General features: G+C 38.2%; 1 protein-coding gene across 2 annotated transcripts; it reads left to right on the top strand.

Annotated features, from left to right (window-relative positions):
* The first annotated feature begins 11,186 nt into the window (after positions 1-11,186).
* On the top strand, positions 11,187-12,969 carry LOC116162195 (facilitated trehalose transporter Tret1-2 homolog). Of its 2 annotated transcripts, none has more exons than XM_031475749.1 (4): positions 11,187-11,329; positions 11,373-11,508; positions 11,547-11,893; positions 11,940-12,969. In XM_031475749.1, exons 1-4 carry the CDS (start codon positions 11,279-11,281, stop codon positions 12,846-12,848), a joined length of 1,443 nt encoding a protein of 480 aa, XP_031331609.1. In that variant the 5' UTR covers positions 11,187-11,278; the 3' UTR covers positions 12,849-12,969. The 2 variants fall into 2 exon arrangements, with proteins under 2 accessions (XP_031331609.1, XP_031331610.1); XM_031475750.1 differs by having other exon boundaries at positions 11,189-11,329; positions 11,556-11,893.
* The last annotated feature ends 1,106 nt before the right edge of the window (positions 12,970-14,075 follow it).

The following is a 14,075-nucleotide window of genomic DNA, read 5'->3' as shown; positions in this document are numbered from 1 at the left end:
AGGGCTAGATTCAAGGACCTGGTTGTGGACAAGCAAGAAGCATAGGGCATATTTCTCCTTCTTTCCAACTTTCCGGAAATCATCCTCCTCTCCATACTCTGATAATCATTATTCTGATTTACTGTTTCACGTTTTCCGGCGCATGTATTATCATCTCATTTGATATTTGGTCTGGTCCAGGAGCTTTCTTTTTTTTCCTCTTCGATATTTCTGCTTCCATTTCTTCTTTTCCTATTTCTTCATCCTCCTTTTTAGTTCTTCTTTTTGTTTTTTCCTCTCTGAAGCTTACCTGCCCGTTTAAACTGTGTATAAAGTAACTTTTCCCTTCTTCTTCTCCAATGTCGTCTGGTATTCCTTCTTAATTCTTCCTCCATTTGTTTATAAATTTCCACACTTCATTTTCGTTTTTGATGCTTTGTATTTCTCTTATTTCCATTTTTTGTAATTCTTCTTTTTGCGTTTGCATGTATCCTTATATTCCTTCTTCGTTGTTCTGTACTCTTCGTATGTATCTTTTCCTGTTTTCCAATCCATTAGAGCTTTTTTGTAATTTGTTTTTTCTCTTTACATTCTGTGCCCCACCACTTGCTTCTTCCTGGTGTCCAGTTGATTCTTTTTGATGTTTTTTTCTGTCACCGCTTTAGTTATTGCCTTTTTGATGCACCAAAATTTTTCGGGAAAACACTTTTTCTTATTAATTTTGGTGCGTAGAATCCAAAACAATTCGTACTTTTTTGATTAGACTTCTCAATCAAAGGTTATAGACTAGAAACCAATTTCGAAAAAAATTCAAAGGGCTGTAACTTTTGAACTAGTAGCCCAATCTTGGAACTGTTTGAAATTATGAATTCTACAGGCCACATTCTATCAGAAAATTTTTTTTCCGGATCGATCTGACACAATTTCTTTTTCGGGGCTCAAAAAAGGCAGTGTATAACCTTCCTTTTTTACCAAAAATCGACTGCACCAAAATTTCTCGGGAAAACACTTTTTCTTATTAATTTTGGTGCGTAGAATCCAAAACAATTCGTACTTTTTCGATCAGACTTCTCAATCAAAAGTTATAGACTAGAAACCAATTTCGAAAGAAAATTCAAAGGGCTGTAACTTTTGAACTAGTAGCCCAATCTTGGAACTGTTTGAATTTATGGATTCTACAGGCCACATTCTATAAGAAAATTTTTTTCCGGGTCGATCTGAGACAATTTTTTTTTCGGGGCTCAAAAAAAAGCAGTGTATAACCTTCCTTTTTTACCAAAAATCGACTACACCAAAATTTCTCGGGAAAACACTTTTTCTTATTAATTTAGGTGCGTAGAATCCAAATCAATTCGTACTTTTTCGATCAGACTTCTCAATCAAAAGTTATAGACTAGAAACCAATTTCGAAAAAATATTCAAAGGGCTGTAACTTTTGAACTAGTAGCCCAATCTTGGAACTGTTGAAATTATGGATTCTACAGGCCACATTCTATAAGAAAATTTTTTTTCCGGGTCGATCTGAGACAATTTTTTTTTCGGGCCTCAAAAAAGGCAGTGTATAACCTTCCTTTTTTACCAAAAATCGACTACACCAAAATTTCTCGGGAAAACACTTTTTCTTTTTAATTTTGGTGCGTAGAATCCAAATCAATTCGTACTTTTTCGATCAGACTTCTCAATCAAAAGTTATAGACTAGAAACCAATTTCGAAAAAAAATTGAAAGGGCTGTAACTTTTGAACTAGTAGCCCAATCTTGGAACTGTTTGAAATTATGGATTCTACAGGCCACATTCTATAAGAAAATTTTTTTTTCGGGTCGATCTGAGACAATTTTTGTTTCGGGGCTCAAAAAAAGGCAGTGTATAACCTTCCTTTTTTACCAAAAATCGACTACACCAAAATTTCTCGGGAAAACATTTTTTCTTATTAATTTGGGTGCGTAGAATCCAAATCAATTCGTACTTTTTCGATCAGACTTCTCAATCAAAAGTTATAGACTAGAAACCAATTTCGAAAAAAAATTCAAAGGCCTGTAACTTTTGAACTAGTAGCCCAATCTTGGAACTGTTTGAAATTATGGATTCTACAGGCCACATTCTATAAGAAAATGTTTTTTTCCCGGTCGATCTGAGACTAGGGAATGCAATACCGGGATCCCGCAGCATTTTTGCGGGATTAATCCCGCACATAAATGGAGCGGGATCCCGCGGGATTTGCGGGACTGAGGAATTTGTCGACCAAGGGGACGACTCTGTTTACTTTGTTAATGAAACGCATAACGGAGAAGTTATTTTTTAAATAATTGTTAAACTTTTTTCGTTAAAAATGTACTATGATTTTTGAGGCACTTTAGAAGTTCACCTTTTTGTGCTTTACAGGTGAGGTTTTTTTGAGTTCTAAGTTAGGCCGAAGGTACTTTTTTGTTAAATATTGTGATAATTAGCGACTTATTTTAATGCAGAAGTTAACCGCACAGAATTGCTTAGTTGCCAATTTATTTAAAGTTTTGCGGGATTTCGCAAATACCGGGATCCCGCGGGATTAACATCTAGCAATCCCGCAAATATCGGGATTGAGATTTTGCTGCGGGATTGCATTCCCTACTTCTGGCGTATTGATATTCCCATTAAAAATCTTTCCGTAGTTTTTTCTCCCTATTTTCCCAATATTTTTCATGCCGATTACATCATAAGTTTTCACGTACTCCCAAAATTCTTCATCCTTGTTGCTGATTCCCGCCACGAATCCAATTTTGATGTTTCCTTTTTTTGTCATGTTTTCTTATTTCTTTTTTTTCCTTTCTTTGTTTGTTTTTATTGTCACCTGTTGTTCCTTTGTTAATTGTTTGTCTTGCCCCCGTCCCCGATTGTGTATGCTTGTTTAGTTTTTTTGTCGTTAAATTACCATCTCTCTCGTCCCACTTGAACCATGTAGGTATCATTTATCATGAGCTTCATATATCTCTTATTTGTTGTATTGTCTTTTTCTTTTTCTTCCTCCATCCTTTCTCTGATCTTCTTTTGCACTCTCTTTCTGTCAACGTCAGGTCGTTATCGATATATACCTTTTTATCTCTTAGGGATTGTCTGTTCCTCATGATTTTCCTCCCAATTTGTACATTTTATTAGAATCCTTATTTTTCGTTCTCTATTTTGTATTGTACCGCTTCTGTAGTATAAATATTTGTTTTTAATTCCTTTTTTAGGAAATTTATTGCGTCGGTTTCCTTAATATTATTTGCTCCTTCTACTTTAATTACAACGTTATTTTTCTTCTTCGTCCTTTCCTCTTTTTCCAGTCTCCATTCTAATTTGTCTATTCTCTCATCTAGTTCACATTTTTCTTTGTTCCATTTTTCTTCCTTGTCTTGATTTTGCCTCTTCAGTTCCTGAATTTCCTTTTTAAACTCTTCTCTCATTTCCGTTATTTCTTTTCTGACGTCATTTCTCATTTCTATCATACTCTTGTTAAGGTTTATCATCATGTTTTTAATTTCCTCCATGTTTTCGGATATTTCTTCTGTTTTTTCTTTCTCTTCTGTCTTTGTTGTGGGCGGTGATGGGTAGATTTTGCTGTTTTTTTGTAAATGTTCCAGTTCGGCTTCTAACTGTTTCCTTTCTTCTTCCTCTTCTTCTCTTCCTCTTTTCTTTATTAAAAATTCTTTTGAGATTTCCTGTGCTATTGGCTCGTGAACGTCATTGCTGTTTTTGCATTCCTCCTGTCTGTATTCGACTTGCGTTTCCTGCGTTTAGCCAGCTAACTTCATTTCTTTGTTATCTATGTTCCCTATTCCCTTGTTATCTTTAGTTCTTGTGGATTCCCTGGCTTCACTCCCCCTATTCCTTGATTATTACGCTGCTCTCTCACTTTCTGCTGTGGGCTCGGTTGCGTACTGCGATGTATGGTGTGTTGCCTATCCTCAAGTTTTTGGTGCGCCTCCCGCTATGTGACGTTAAGTTTTCTTTTCACCCTGTAATTACAGAAACAGACGTATAGCTAGACTGGTTCTGCTTGTGGCATTAAAAGTTTCACAAAGAAGTGCTCTACAGACTGCAGCCTGCCATTAAACCTACTCTTGTGCTACCAGGAGCACATAATAAATGATACGGTTTTTTTCCATTAGAACTGATGATTTACCCCCTTATTTTTTATATTTGAAATATCAGGAGAATACAATTTGAGAAGACGTATTTCTGCTGATAATCTTCATAACAGGAGGCTTATATTGCATTAACACCTTCATATGATTGGTATCAGGAGCCTATAATGCGCGAGAAGCGAGAAGGTACTTCTACTCCTCATACCTACCCTTAAAGCAACAGACAGAAAAACCTCGAAACCTTCGTATGGCTAACTGTTTGGAATTTATAGAAGTTTCTTTGGTTAGCAGGAGGACATTCATTTTTCGATTATATAGTTTCTCGAATTGGAAAAAACTGGAGAGTACACTCAAAAAACCGGTAGCAAAAGGAGACCGAAGTGTGAGATCACCTTGTCTTGGTGAACTACAAACGATTTGGCACTAACTGTTTTGAGATTTTTTGAGGCGTTCCTTTCCCAAATAAATCATCTAAGTAAACGAGGCTCCTTTTAGTTGTCGCAATTTAGACACAAGTGGCAGTTTTCTCCATCGTTTTCGAAATCAGGAAAAAGCCTTCTACAGATTGATAATCCTTGTCATAACATACAAAATACGTATTGATAAATGGTGTTATTTTTCACACTTTTCCAATAAAAATGTGCTGCATATAAACGCATACATATCAAAGTACAAGGACATTTAAATGCCATTATAAAGAGCTATTATTTTTTTAACTTTAAGCGCAATGTGCAATGTTTTCAAAACGGAAATATCTTGCTTTTCTTTCAGGGATTGAGAAAAAAAATTTGACGTAGAGATAAGGTATAGTATTATCAACAAGCACGGGAAATTACTCTATTCTAGAAATAATTGCTACAGTCATAGCGTTATTCTGTGAAGGATTTTTTTAATTCTTCAGATTCAGACGCCACCTCCTCATTTATTAGGAGCAGAAATACATTTCCACCCCTTATATTTTTATGATAAGAAAATTGAAGCGAAAAAATCACTTCTATGTGAGCAAAACGCATGTCTTATGTGCTCCTGGTAGCCCAAAAATCTTCTGACAGTTAGTGTACGTATTAATTAAGAGCAGAAATACGTCCTCATACTTTATTACCTCCTGATACACATTTGAAAGCAAGAAACCCCTTTATTATGTTTTCCTGGTCACCTGAAAAATTATCAAGGTCTCAAAATATCGCTCCTGATTTGACAAAGGGCTTCCTCGTTCGCTCTTTCGATAGCGAGAGAGATTTGTTAACACTTTATCCGACAGACACTCTAAAAATTATGAGCTGATACAAAACAGCAATATCATTTATTATGTGGTCCTAGTAGCTCAAAAATGTGTCAGAAGCAAAAATACATCTTCGCTCACTATGTTCTCCTGGTACAAACTTCAGAGAGACAATAAAGTGTTGATACGTCTCTCCTGGCGTGACAAAGAAATCTATAATTGATGTTCTCCTGGTTGTCAGAAGAAATTTACAAATGTTAATCGTCGCATTATACGCCTTTGAGGATTTTGAAACAGACATCGAAATGTTTACACATCCCTCGAAATATGAGAAAAGAACTTAGTTAATCCCGCTAGCCTGGAAGACTAACACTTTAAAACAATTAATTTAAATTTTAAGAGAAGATACCTCCTTGTTCACTACATTCTCTTGCAATTATCCCCCAAGGAAAAATGTAGTTCCTTTCTGATTTGACGAAAGGGCTTCCTCCATTATTTCGTCCTTCAGGTGCCATATTTACTGGTAGCATTTATTACCAGGTCCTGGTAGCCTAAGAGAAGTTTTTTTCTGGCTGGATGCAAGTGTTTAGAGCAGAAACACTTCCTCGCCAATTATGTACTCCTGTTAACAACTGGGCGGAGAATGTAGATTCTTGCTGATGCTAGAAACAGATGTCCTCATTCAGTATGTCCTGAAAAACATCTTTTCGTGCACTATGTTCTCCTAATATAAAAATTTAAACGAAGATAAGTAGGTAAATACTTTATATTTTATTATAGCACAATATTCTTAACGAATAAGTCTAGAAAAATACCTCCTCATAAATTATGGTCTCCTGGTAACAAAAGAAAATTAACCACCAGATACTTCGTAAAGTAGGAAAAAAAACCTCGTCATGCATAATGATCTCTGGGTCACTTGGGTGGGGAAAGAACCCCCCCCCCACCCATAAATTACGTTTTTCTGAAAAATTACAACGCTATTGTACCAAATACTGAAATACCTCTTCCCGCGCTCTTCTGATGCAAAAGTTTAAATGAAAATAAAGTGATTAGAACACTTTTCTTGCGCATGAAAAAAGACCTTCTCAAGGATTATGTCATCCTGTTTGTTAGAAAAAAACAGGAGCATTTTTTCTTGAGATTAGAAAATGACCTTCTCATCGATTGCGTTTTCCTATCTGGTAGGAACACTTTTTAAGAAATATTCCGTGATGTAAGGCAGAAACATCTCCTCGCGCCTCATGTATTCTTGATACAAAGATCTAAACCAAAACACAGTACTTACAGAAATATTTCCTTTGAGCTTCATGAATTCGGAGCAGAATCAGAAGCAGCAGCTTTTCTTTGAAATTAGTAAAAGACCTCCTCTGGGCTATGTGCTCCTGGTAGCCAAAGACAACTTACAGAGGTTTTATAACAAGCACTCCGTGAAATAAGGAGGGCACCGGCTCCTCCCCTCTTAAATGAACTAGAGGATTTCTAATCAGCTTAGGAATTCCGTGAATTAGGAGCAGGAAACGCCTCTTCGCGCGCTAAATTCTCCTGATACAAAGAGTCGAATATTTTTTCTTGAAACTTCAGATCGCATGGATTATGTACTCCTGATAGCTAAAGAAAATAACAATATTCCTTAACATACGCTGAATAAATTACGAGCAGAAACTTCTCCTCGTATATTATATAATCCTATACGAAAGAGTAAACGAAAATTAAAAGATTTTAGGAAACAACCCCCACTTCATTATGTTCTCCTGGTAGTCAGACAATATTTACAAACAATTTTGGATAGGAAGAAAGTTTTAACAAAAATAAAATATTGGAACATTTTCCTTGAGCACAAACGAATGAATTTTGTTTTCCTGGATGCCATAGAAAATTTACAAAATTCTTTCAGGAGGTACGCCTTCAATTACGAGCGGAAACTCATATTCTCGTATTATGTCCTTCCAACTGTGAGAGAAAAAATGGATTTTCGAACAGATATTTCGCGAATTAGGGGCAGAATCATCTCCTGGTACATTATATTTTCCTGATCCGAAAGCCATTTCGCATGAGCTTAGAAAAAGACTTCTTCGTTGTTTGTGTCTTAACTGTGAAATAAGATTTGGAATTAGGAGCGGAAACATCTCCTTGAAAATTCTATTTTCCTGATGCAAGTCATTTCTCGTGAGCTTAGAAAAACACTTCTTCATGGATTATGTTCTCCTAACTTTGAGAGAAAATTTGGATTTCTGAACAGATATTTCGCGAATTAGGAGCAGAAGTATTTCTCGTCTATTCTGTTCTCCTGATAAAACGTTTTTTCCTTGAGCTTACTTCGTCATTCTATTCTCCTGGTAACTATAGAGAAAATTTGCTAGAAAGATATACCACTTGAATTAGGAGCAGAAACACCACCTCCTGGTACATTATAGTTTCCTGATGCAAAAGTCATTTCTCGTGAGCTTAGAAAAACACTTCTTCATGGATTATGTTCTCCTAACTGTGAGAGAAAATTGGGATTTTTGAACAGATATTTCGCGAATTAGGAGCAGAAGCATTTCTCGTCCATTCTGTTCTCCTGACAAAAAGTGTTTTTCCTTGAGCTTACTTCATCATTCTATTCTCCTGGTAACTACAGAAAAATTGCAAGAAAGATATACCACTTGAATTAGGAGCGGAAACACCTCCTGGTACATTATAGTTTCCTGACGCAAAAGTCATTTCTCGTAAGCTTAAAAAAACACTTCTTCATGGATTATGTTCTCCTAACTGTGAGAGAAAATTGGGATTTTTGAACAGATATTTCGCGAATTAGGAGCAGAAGCATTTCTCGTCCATTCTGTTCTCCTGATATAAAGTGTTTTTCCTTGAGCTTACTTCATCATTCTATTCTCCTGGTAACTAGAGAAAAATTGCAAGAAAGATATACCACTTGAATTAGGAGCGGAAACACCTCCTGGTACATTATATTTTCCTGATGCAAAAGTCATTTCTCGTGATCTTAGTAGAACACTTCTTCATGGATCATGTTCTCCTAACTGTGAGAGAAAATTTGTATTTTTGAACAGTTATTCGCGAATTAGGAGCAGAAAGATCTCCTTGTACATTCTATTTTCCTGATGCAAAAGTCATTTCTCGTGAGCTTAGAAGAACACCTTCTTCATGGATTATGTTCTCCTAACTTTGCGAGAAAATTGGGATTTTTGAAAAGTTATTTTGCGAATTAGGTGCAGAATCATCTCCTTGTACATTCTATTTTCCTGATGAAAAAGTCATTTCTCGTGAGCTTAGAAAAACACTTCTTCATGAATTATGTTCTTCCACTTTGAGAGAAAATTGGGATTTTTGAACTGATTTTTCGCGAATTAGGACCAGAAACATCTCCTGGTACATTCTATTTCCCAAATGAAAAGTCATTTCTCGTGAGCTTAAGAGAACATCTCTTCATGGATTATGTTCTCCTAACTTTGAAAGAAAATTCTGATTTTTGAACAGATATTTCGCGAATTAAGGCCAGAAACATCTCCTTGTACATTCTATTTTCCTGATGCAAAAGTCATTTCCCGTGAGTTTAGAAGAACACTTTCTTTATGGATTATGTTCTCCTAACTTTGAGAGAAAATTTGGATTTCTGAACAGATTTTTCGCGAATTAGGAGCAGAAACACCTCCTTATACATTTTTGGTGCGCTTAGAAAAAGACTTCATAATGAGTGATGATTTCCTAAATGTGAGAGAAAATTTGAATTTTTGAACAGATTTTTCGCGAATTAGGACCAGAAACATCTCCGGTACATTATATTTTCCTGATGCGAAAGTCATTTCTTGTGGGCTTAGACAAAGACTTCTTCATAGATTATGTTCTCCTAATTGCGAGAGAAACCTTGGATTTTTGAACGGATATTTTTATTTTATTTATTTATTTATTTATTATCCCTCTCTTGTTCTGGGTCCTCAACAGGCTTGCGCCCAATTACAGAGTGACCCGCATAATGCTTGTTAGAGGTGCCTCAGCAGACGGTTTTAAGTTGTTTTATACCACTCCTGTATTTACCTTACGAATTAGGAAAACTGCAGGAAAACCTAATTCGGAGTAGCCGGCAGAATGCTCGAAACTGGTCTAAGGTAATTTCCATCTCTGCCACAGATGAAAAATTCACCTCAACCCAGGTTCGAACACCCGACCTCCGGATTTATAACTCAACGCTCTACCATTGAGCCATAATGCCGACATTATTTTGCGAATTAGGGGCAGAAACACCTCCTTATACATTTATTTTCCTGATGCAAAAGTAGTTTCTCGTGAGCTTCGAAAAATACTTGTGCGTGGATTATGTTCTCCTAATTTTGAGAGAAAATTGGGATTTTTGAACAGACATTTCGCGAATTAGGTGATTTCGTGATTAGTGGTTTGTCGAAAGCTTAGAAAGGACTTCCTCATTGATTATGTTCCCCTAACTGTAAGAGAAAATTTGGATTTATTTATTTTATTTATTTATGCCGTTATTTTAGACAGAAACTTAGAAAGAGACCTCCTCATGATTCTATTCTCCTGGTAACCCGATAAAATTTGGAAGAAAGATACTACGTGAATTAGAAGCAGAAAAACCTTGCTGTACATATTATTTTCCTGATAATGACAGTGACTTTTCAGTTTACAAAAAGATCTCCCGCCAACCAGAGAAAATTTACAACACTTTTCTAATAGATGCTTCATGAATTAGGAGCAAACCACCTCCTCCTACATTATTTGCTGATATAAAAGAATTGAATCGTTTCTCTTGAGTTTAGAAAAGACCCTTTTGTTCTTCTTTGCTTTTTTTTGTTATATCGGCGTCTGTTTCATTCATAGTTTCTTCTACTTTATCGGACCCATTTCCTGATTCTTCAGCTTTTCTGGATTTTGGACTGCTTCCTTCGATTTCTTTGATATCTTCGATATTCTTGGTTCTTCGTATCATGTGACTTCTAAATTTCCTCGACTTCCTTTTACCTGTTTGGCATTTTCGGTTCCTTCGAATTGTTTAGTTTTGCTTTTTTGATTAGGTACTTAAGTTTCTTCTGTTCCAACAGCTTTTGCACACTATTTTTAACTTCTTCCCATTTTCCGTCTTCATGCAAGTACTCCACCTGATTCGGTTTTCCAGACTCTCCTTTCTTATGCTCCTTCGCTTTTCAGTTGTTGTGACTTTTTCTGTTTGTTCGGCTGTTCTTCGGTCACCTGGTCTTCTTTCTTCTGGTTCAACCACTTTGGTCTCCTCAGGCTTTGTAGGTTTTCTGTTTCTTCAGTTACTTTCCCCTCTCCATTTTGCCAAATATGTGCCGAAAGATCTTTTCTGCTGTGAAAAGGAGACTATTCTCGTAAACCTGGGTGATTCATACTTTTGAGACAGTCCGTGTAACACCTGGCGTTAAAAAAACTCATCACGAGATTCTGTGTAAGCGAGTTTACGAGTTATTTTTAATTAGCGCGTAAAAAGGACCTTGAATTCATTCATTTTGAACACGTTATGCCATAAAATTGCATTTTATGGACCTTTTATCAAAGCATAAAAGACTCTTTCTGGTCTTCACCCCAATGGAAGATGGACTTCTGGTCTTCACCCCAAGGGAAGATTGACTCTCTTTGGGAGTGGTACTAATTGCAGAAAGGAGCCTCCTCCTCCTCCCTAGTCGATGTTCCTGACGAACGATGTTCGGTCTATCACAATAGCTATTTATAATTAAGTAATTAGTGAATAAAATAGTAAAAAAAACAGGTAATGACTACAGACACTGCACCTCGTGGGAGTGGGATTAGGGAAAAATTCTATGTTTACCTTCAAACCTCTATCAATTTAATCGATTCATAAAGTGACTCAGTTAAAGCATGCGTAATGGTCACGTTGCAGTGATTAGAATAAAACTTTCGAACTAATCTCATAATAAACCAGGCTTCCGTGTTAGATGCATTACGAAGATTGTGCGTCACGGTTAGATAAGCTACCGACATGGACATTCAAAAACAAAGGAACGTTACGCAGAGGTCAACGTTTGTGCAGGTAATGTGCTCACTTTGACATTTTGACCCAATGAAGCTTTCAGATACTTCTTGGATTAATCGTAAATTTCTCGAGTTTGTCGCCCAGCATGAGCTTGGGGTTTTCCGCCGTTGCTCTTCCTTACCTCTTGGACGCCAGCAACCCTCACCGCCTCACGGAGGACGAAGCGTCCTGGTTCGGTGAGTGTGCCCCCTGGTTTTAACACTCAAACTATTGGCCTCTTTAGCTAGCATCGCTTCCGTAGCGGCTCCGCTGGGTTGCTTCCTGTCGGGGCCGATCTCGGATAGATTTGGTCGCAAGCCGGCAATACAGAGCGTTAATGTCTTTTGTCTTTTGGGATGGACCGCCATCACCTTCGCCTACTATTCGCCAGGTCACCAGTACCGTCTTCTGCTAGTTGGAAGATTTTTCACCGGACTTTCTACGGGCTTATCCAGCATGCCGGCTACAGTGTACATGGCGGAAATATCCACAGCAAAACTGAGAGGAATGCTCATCACTTGGAACGCTCTTTGTTTCTCACTTGGTGTCGTCGTAATTTACATACTCGGATGGACAATGACGGTATGACATTGCTCTTGTGGTTATCATCCCTGATCTTCAGTTGCAGAGTAACTGGGGAATGATCGCGGCGTTATCTGGGGCGTTTCCATGCGCGAACGTAGTTATGGTGATGATCTACATGGTCGAGTCGCCATCTTGGTTGATCACGAAGAATCGGCACGAGGACGCCAAAGCCAGTCTCCTTCGCTTATTCAACTCGAAAAGCCACCCTCTGGAAATACGCGAAGAAATTGAAACTTTAACCTGCGACACGCGAAGAACAAAAGCTGACCACCAGTTGAGATATTTTGCTGAACCTGCGATTTATAGACCGTTTATTTTAATGTCGGCGTTTTTTGTATTTCAACAGGTGTCTGGCACTTTCGTGATCGTCTTCTACGCAATCGACATAGTAAATGAAGCACAAATAAGTATAGACCCGTATTTAGCCATTGTCATAATCGCTGCCACACGGAGCGTAGCTTCTGTAATCGTAAGCGTCGCAAGCCGACGACTTGGACGCCGCCCCCTCTCCATCACTTCTGGGGTCGGCATGACTCTGTGCATGGTGATGCTTTCCGCTTACGTAGCCTGCGTTCAGCGGAAAATAATCGACCACCACGACTGGCTGCCACTAACCCTGCTAATGGCTTACTTCTTCACCGCAACCTTAGGCTTTCTCACCATCCCCTTCGCCATGTCCGCCGAGGTATTTCCATCCACAATTCGAGGACTCGCAACCGGAATGGTGTCGAGTATGGGATACATCTGCTGTTTCGTAATGGTGAAAATCTACCCCGACATGCTAAGCGTAATGGGAATCTACCCCCTGTTTATTTTTTACGCCGCAATGTCCGCGATCGGAACAATCTTCGTGATGCTATGCTTACCCGAAACGAAAGGAAGAACGCTATCAGAAATAGAGAGCTATTTCAGTGTCCAAAAGCCAGGCACGGAACTCGTCGCCCTAGCATAACTTGCACCGACTCCTAGTTCAAAATATCAAAGACTGCCACATATTTTTGTATTAATTTATTTATTGCCGCCAACGGCACAATATACGTAATTATATTTTTATTAAAAAACACACAACCAAACTTGGACAAATATAATTATAACACTCAAATCGTTATAAGACACCGCTTGTCAACTCACTCGATCGTTACACTGCCCCCTCCTTAGAACCTGTTTCGTCCCGAAACTCCAAGATATCGGGCCGAGGATCATGAAGAAAACGACGGGGAAGAAACGGTCCACTGAACTCGGATAAGTCGAACACCTTGCACACCACCGATCTCGCGCAAGATCACGGACTTTCCGCCAATCGAGACCATCAAATCCACATCCTAGCTTGTGTACTGCAACTGGTTCGTCAGCACCTTCGTCACTAGGGAATAAGCGACCTGTCCGTTATCCATCTGGGTTGTTTTTCTCTAGTTCCTCCACTCGGCTTATTTACGATAAGCACAAAGTTGGTTTGTTTTATTTGAATTTGTTATCTCACTGCTGTTTTTTTATTTTGGAATTGTTTGTAATTGCATAGTTTGGATTTTATTAGGCGAAATTTAATTAACGCACGTGTTATTGTCGCTGTTAAGAGATGCAGTTGGTTTAAGGTGTACGTGTTATTTTGGCGTAAGCAGAGACGCGTTCCTTCGAAATTGGCGTTATCAAGTCTAATTGTGATTGGCGATTCATTTGGAAATTCTGAAGCAGTTTACTGTATGGTGGAAGTGGTGTTTCCTTAAATACTGGAGACAACGAGAAAATGTTGCTGCTGTGTCTTCGCGACGGTAAAAAGAGCGTGTAAATGTGTGTACTCTAAATTTACGGGCAGTCAGCCCGATTTGTTTTGTGGAACACGCAGTTGGTTCAGAAAAGTTTTTGCCGTCCGAACAGTCACCGAAAATTTGTTCATTTCATTCTACAAGCCAGATTTTGTCGGAAAGTTCAGTGTTATCAAGAACAAGGAAAGTTTCCAGAAGATGTGAGTTCCGGCAGCGAGACGTCTCGGTCGACGTCACGTTTCAGCGAACGAGGCGTTTCGGCGGACTAGGTGTTTCGACGGCGGTGGTACTTATCGACGGACGGATGTTTCTGACTTTTGCATCAGGAAAATATAATGTACCAGGAGGTGTTTCTGAGCCTAATTCAAGTGGTATATCTTTCTTGCAAATAGTCTAGTTACCAGGAGAATAGAATG

Source organism: Photinus pyralis, unplaced genomic scaffold, assembly GCF_008802855.1.
Source record: "Photinus pyralis isolate 1611_PpyrPB1 unplaced genomic scaffold, Ppyr1.3 Ppyr1.4_LG10, whole genome shotgun sequence".
NCBI classification, from domain to species: domain Eukaryota; kingdom Metazoa; phylum Arthropoda; class Insecta; order Coleoptera; family Lampyridae; genus Photinus; species Photinus pyralis.
This window is presented reverse-complemented; position numbering and strand designations above follow the sequence as displayed.